The sequence below is a fragment of the Osmerus eperlanus genome, chromosome 18 (genome assembly GCF_963692335.1).
Source record: "Osmerus eperlanus chromosome 18, fOsmEpe2.1, whole genome shotgun sequence".
Taxonomy (NCBI): Eukaryota; Metazoa; Chordata; class Actinopteri; order Osmeriformes; family Osmeridae; genus Osmerus; species Osmerus eperlanus.
In genome coordinates, this window is record NC_085035.1 from 2,853,623 (window position 1) to 2,859,622 (window position 6,000).

At 53.8% G+C, this 6,000-nt stretch overlaps 1 protein-coding gene across 1 annotated transcript in view; it reads right to left on the reverse strand.

The window, feature by feature from the left end:
- The window catches only part of ap3b1a (adaptor related protein complex 3 subunit beta 1a), a 29,799-nt gene that overhangs the window by 2,930 nt on the left and 20,869 nt on the right, over positions 1-6,000 (reverse strand). The window contains 3 exon segments of the mRNA XM_062484815.1: positions 4,607-4,643; positions 4,646-4,744; positions 4,903-5,022. Coding sequence (XP_062340799.1) covers positions 4,607-4,643; positions 4,646-4,744; positions 4,903-5,022 — 256 coding nt within the window.

A 6,000-nucleotide genomic window follows, 5' to 3' on the forward strand; every position in this document is an offset into this window, starting at 1 on the left:
TAAGCATCGCTCTCCAATTATCTGGGATTCTCCTCAGCGGGAAGAGCTGGCGTGCGCGCGCGCGTTTGAGTGTGTGCCATCTGCCTTCATCCCCCCCCCCCCGCCACGCAAACACAAAGCGGACTTCACCTCACAGCCAGCCTCACACAGGGGGCACTGGGCCCGCCGCCGCGCTGGAGAACACGGGCCGCCGCCAGGAGAACCTTCATGTCGGGGTCGCGGGAGGAACACGTGCGGCCAAACGAGGCGCAGTGGAACGGTCCTCCGCGGCCACCCCCGGAACGTCAGATCGCAAGGACCCAACTGGAAACACTCAACATGCCACACCCAGAGTGTGTGTTTGTGTGTGTTTAAATCCTTTTGGACTGGAGTGTCCTTCAGCTGGGTGGTCAGCCAGACCAGCCCAGACCCAGGCAGATGGCCAGTACTATTAAGGCCCCGTTAGAAGCGAGACCACTGCACAGAGCACAGCCATACAGCCACACTAACGCCACTGTGACCACCACACAGGAGACAGAGAGAGCCAGAGGACAAACCAGGAGAGGGGAGTGACAGAACTGACAAGGACAACCGGAGAGAGAGAGAGACAGAGGAAGACAGAGAGGAGAGTGAGAGAATGTGAATAGAGACAGAGAGAGGGAAAGACAGAGGGTTAGGAGAGTGAGAGAAAGAGAGTGAAAAAGAGTGTGTGTGTGAGAGAAAGAAAGACAAAGAGAGAGAGAGATATAGATGGAGTGAGAGAGAGAGAGATAGATGGAGTGAGAGAGAGAGAGATAGATGGAGTGAGAGTGAGAGTGAGAGTGGAGAGTGAGAGAGAGAGTGAGAGAGAGAGAGAGAGAGAGAGAGAAGAGAGAGGAGAGAGAGAGAGAGAGAGAGAGAGAGAGAGAGAGAGAGAGAGAGAGAAAAATAGATGGAGTGAGAGTAAGTGATAGATGGGGATTGGGGACAGATTTCTGAAGAATCCCTAAAATGCTCCTGGTCACAGACACGAAACACACTAACAACAGCTGAACAACAGGGGTCAGGAGAGAGGATGGGAGAGGAGAAGAGGCTGTGTTTGAGTCCCTGGATCGAGTCAAACCTGGGGATCCACCACTGAATAATGATGATGACCGGCAGTTAGAGAAATGTCCACATTATACAGCTACCATTACTATTTATCATATATAACAGTCATTACCACTGCCAGGAGGCAGGTAATGGCAATATGAAACACTGCTAAACCTTTCATGAAAACACAGATGGAAAATCTATTCCTGTCTAACTAAGAACAATATAAACAAGATATTAACAGAAGGATATAATTACGTTCGTTGTAAAGTCGTGAGTCAAAGAGATAAAATATTTTATAATTCAAGGAGTGTACCATCCCAAAAATTGCCTAACCAGCTACATTTGCAATGCATACAAATTTGAGCAAATCTCCTTTCAAACAGACTGCAAAATAAAGTAGATTTATTCTATTCCCCCTGTTTAGACATAAACAAGAACAGATTTTTCTACATATTGCTTTTCTGCTTGATTTATTGCCAGCCTGCTTTCCAGCAATCAATTTCAGGGTTTTTCTGAGGTATTTTTTCCCTGGGTTGTGGGGTGGATGCAGTTAAGGAAAAGCAGTGCTGCACCCTGGTGGCTGAACGTGGTATTGCAGGACAGAACACGAGGCCGGTGCTTTGTTTGTTAGACGAGAATTCACACGAGCACATCCCCAGTCCGATACGGTCACAAAGGAGCCTAAGTACTGTATACAGCTGGGCAGGAAACCAATAACCCAGCTATGGAACCCATCCTGTGAGATGGACGAATACAGAAGCTTACGATTATCCATCAACAAGTTCATTCCAGACCATTATTTCTACGGCAAGCCCAATCTTGAAGGCTCCCAGGAGAGGGCCCTCTTGGGCGAGCAGGTACCCAGGCCAGGAAGCCCCCTCCCTGGGGACTAGGGAAGGAGAGGAAAGGGGGCTGGGGGGGTCGAGGTCACCTCCATCAATGCTGAGAGACCTCCACGATGAGCTCTCAGCATGTGTATCCGATCAGATCGATCGCTCTCCCCCGAGTGTGTGTGTGTGTGTGAGAGAGTGCAGACACAACACCTTGGTGCTGTGTGCGAGGAACACATCAATATACACTGTCGGTGAGATCACACCCAAAACACAATCCCACACCCTCACACATCCTGATAACTAATAATATCAGCCCTGTCGGAGAGCATGGTAGGAAAAAAGGAGAGGAGGAGAGAAGAGGAGGAGAGCAGGAGGAGAGAAGAGGAGGAGAGCAGGAGGAGGAGAGAAGAGGAGGAGAGAAGAGGAGGAGAGGAAGAGGAGGAGAGCAGAGGAGAGAAGAGGAGGAGAGAAGAGGAGGAGAGAAGAGGAGGAGGAGAGCGGGAGGAGGAGAGAAGAGGAGGAGAGCAGGAGGAGGAGAGCAGGAGGAGAGCAGGAGGAGGAGAGCAGGAGGAGGAGAGCAGGAGGAGGAGAGCAGGAGGAGAGCAGGAGGAGGAGAGCAGGAGGAGAGCAGGAGGAGGAGAGCAGGAGGAGGAGAGCAGGAGGAGAGCAGGAGGAGGAGAGCAGGAGGAGGAGAGCAGGAGGAGGAGAGCAGGAGGAGAGCAGGAGGAGGAGAGCGGGAGGAGAGCAAGAGGAGGAGAGCAGGAGGAGGAGAGCAGGAGGAGAGCAGGAGGAGGAGAGCAGGAGGAGAGCAGGAGGAGGAGAGCAGGAGGAGGAGAGCAGGAGGAGGAGAGCAGGAGGAGGAGGAGAGCAGAGGAGGAGGAGAGCAGGAGGAGGAGAGAGGAGGAGAGCAGGAGGAGAGCAGGAGAGGAGAGCAGGAGGAGGAGAGCAGGAGGAGAGCAGGAGGAGGAGAGCAGGAGGAGAGCAGGAGGAGGAGAGCAGGAGGAGAGCAGGAGGAGGAGAGCAGGAGGAGGAGAGCAGGAGGAGGAGAGCAGGAGGAGAGCAGGAGGAGGAGAGCAGGAGGAGAGCAGGAGGAGGAGAGCAGGAGGAGGAGAGAAGAGGAGGAGAGCGGGAGGAGAGCAGGAGGAGAGCAGGAGGAGGAGAGCAGGAGGAATACAGGAGGAGGAGAGCAGGAGGAGAGCAGGAGGAGGAGAGCAGGAGGAGAGCAGAGGAGGAGAGCAGGAGGAGGAGAGCAGGAGGAGGAGAGCAGGAGGAGGAGAGAAGAGGAGGAGAGCGGGAGGAGAGCAGGAGGAGAGCAGGAGGAGAGAAGAGGAGGAGAGCAGGAGAGGAGGTGGAGGAACTGAGTGAGTATCTTTCCTTGGTGAATCACGTGGGAGCAGCAGACAGGTTTCGATCACGTGGGAGCAGCAGACACTTCTACCCAGGTTCGTGGTGTGAACACAAGCGGCTGGCTAAAACGAATGAGAACGTAAACGGCAGCTCAGCATCCCTGCTGGTGGGCAGCTGGGTCTGGGGAGGCCAGGCTGGTGCCAGACCTGTGGCTGAGGCCACCTGACACCTGTAGCCCCTGGAGGAGGGGGGGTGGGGCACAGCGAGACTGTCTGGAGAGCCAGGGTGGGCCTGTGTGTCATGTGACCGGTGGGCCGACTCAGCTGGGTAGGTGGCAGCGTGTTGTTCAGGGTGCCTGGGGTCCAGCCCACAGCAGGAGAGAAGGAACAAAGGAAGCAAGAAAGTGAGAAGGCAGGAAGGAAGACAGAAGGAAAGAAGTAGAAAACAGCTGGAAAGGAAGAAAGCAACTTGGAAATCTTCCAGACCAGAGAGAGAGAGAGAGAGAGAGAGAGAGAGAGAGAGAGAGAGAGAGAGGAGAGAGAGAGAGAAGCTGAGGACGTTGTGGGAAGGAGTGTGTCATCAGTGGGGACTGGACAGGAGAGGCTGGCTTCCTCACCACCAGAGATTGATAGCGGGGAGTCACTGGTCCTATTGGTTATTCCAAATGAAGTATGGGCTTATTGGAGCCAAGCCTCTCCTACCGGCTCACATTGATTTCCACTCACTCTCTCGGCTCTGGGTGCCCTTTGCGCTGGTGTCTCCTTCTCCCTCCCCTCCCTCCTCCCTCCCTCCCTCCCTCCTCCATCTCCCATTCTTTATCATTTCCATATTCCCTTCCCTGTTTGCTAATCGAAAGTGTGCAAAGAGGGACATGGCAAGGGTAAGAGGAGACAAAGGACGATGAGGAGGAGATGCATGGAGAGAAGGACAGGGTAGGGAATGAGGGAAGGGGGGGTGGACGGAGAGGAAGTGATGGAGACAGCGCGAGGGAGAGACACGAACGGGAGGGGGGGAGGGATGGGGGGTGGAGGAAAGCAAGAATGAAAGAGAGACGGAGCAGGAAACAGAGGGAGAGAGGGAGGTGTAATTATCCATCAGGTGTTCCTGTGTGCGTGACAGAGAGGAAGCTCATTAGCACACTCTGTGTACACCATTACACGGCCAGCCTTCTCAGGGCATTCCCCCTGGCATGTCTGTCTCAGGCAGGGACTCTGCAGATCTCACACACACACACACACGACAGGGACACACACACACAGGACAAAGACACACACGGAGCATCACAGGCATCAACACACAGACACACACACACACACACACACGGTTTACGTTGGGACTGTTTCAGAGTGTGTAGGTAGGAACAGGTGTCTCACCGGAAGAAGTTGTCCTGACCAGATGGAACCACGCCACGTTGGCCACAGAGGCTACCTGCTTGCTGATTGGCTGGCTGGCGGTGTTCTCTGCTGCCATGGTGACGGTTGCCGAGCTCTCGTTCATACCCAACAGTTTACCTGATTGGATGCACAGCGTTAACCTACTCCGTCTACGAACAGATATGTATCTGGAATCGGCTGTACAACCTGCCACTTGCGTTCGCGTTCAACAGGCAACTCCCACACATCCGTCCTCTTAACACAGCCTAGAAGCAGGAAGAGAAGCAAGGTCTGACCCTGCTCGATGCGGAAGTCCTGCTCGGTCATGGTGACGGGCAGGAACAGCTCCCCCACAGCAGGCTGCACGGACACGCTGAACTGGTCCTCCTTGGTGCTGAGGGAGGAAACACAAAAGCCTTCGGACAGAACACATCCAGTTCACAGGCCCGCATCTCGTGGACGCGACAAACTGGCCCTCCTTGGTGCTGAGGGACAAGAACCAAAACGTCCCAACGCTCTTCGAATACACACAACCACCTGACAGAGCGGCTTGTCGCTAATAGCCGTCGTGGTCACGTGACTACGGAAGCTTCCGGACAGAGCGAGGAGAGGAGCTGTTGCACCAGCGGCCCCAGCCGGAACACAGAGAACCTAATCAAACTAAGTGTTCAGCAAACTTTCTCATTAGAGCAAGAAGTGGCATGAAAGTGCTTGTGCGTGTGTGTGTGTGTGAGTGAGGGGCTCGTGTTTGTGTGCACATTCAATGCTTCTCTTCTGATTGCCATGCAAAAACACACCCGGTGATTGGCATATGGGTCTGGATTGATCCCTCCCTGTCCCAAACGGCTTTCTTTCTCCTGATAACAGTATTGATTGGCGGAGCAGCGGTGCCAATGGCGTTGAGCGGTTGTGATGTGGGCGGGCCTGATTACCGGGGGGGGGGGGGGGGGGGGGGGTAATTGTTATCCCAGAGAACCAGATCAATGGGAGCTGACGTCCCACCTGGGAGGCTCGCCCTCCCGGGGAGGAGGACGAGCCAAATCAGAGAGAGAGAGAGAGAGAGAGAGAGAGAGAGAGAGAGAGAGAGAGAGAGAGAGAGAGAGAGAGAAGAGAGAGAGAGAGAGAGAGAGAGAAGGAGAGAGAGAGAGAGTGAGAGAGAGAGAGAGAGAGAGAGAGAGAGAGAGAGAGAGAGAGAGAAGGAGGAGAGAGAAGGAGAGAGAGAGAGAGAGAGAGTGAGAGAGAGAGAGAGAGAGAGAGAGCTTTGGTGAGGGAGACGTGAGGATGAGTGGAGGAGGGAGAGAGTATTCTGTCAAATTGGACACATTACATGGTTTTCTTTTTGGAATGTTTTCTATGTAAACTGTACATTTTTATAATTCATATACAGCCTTACA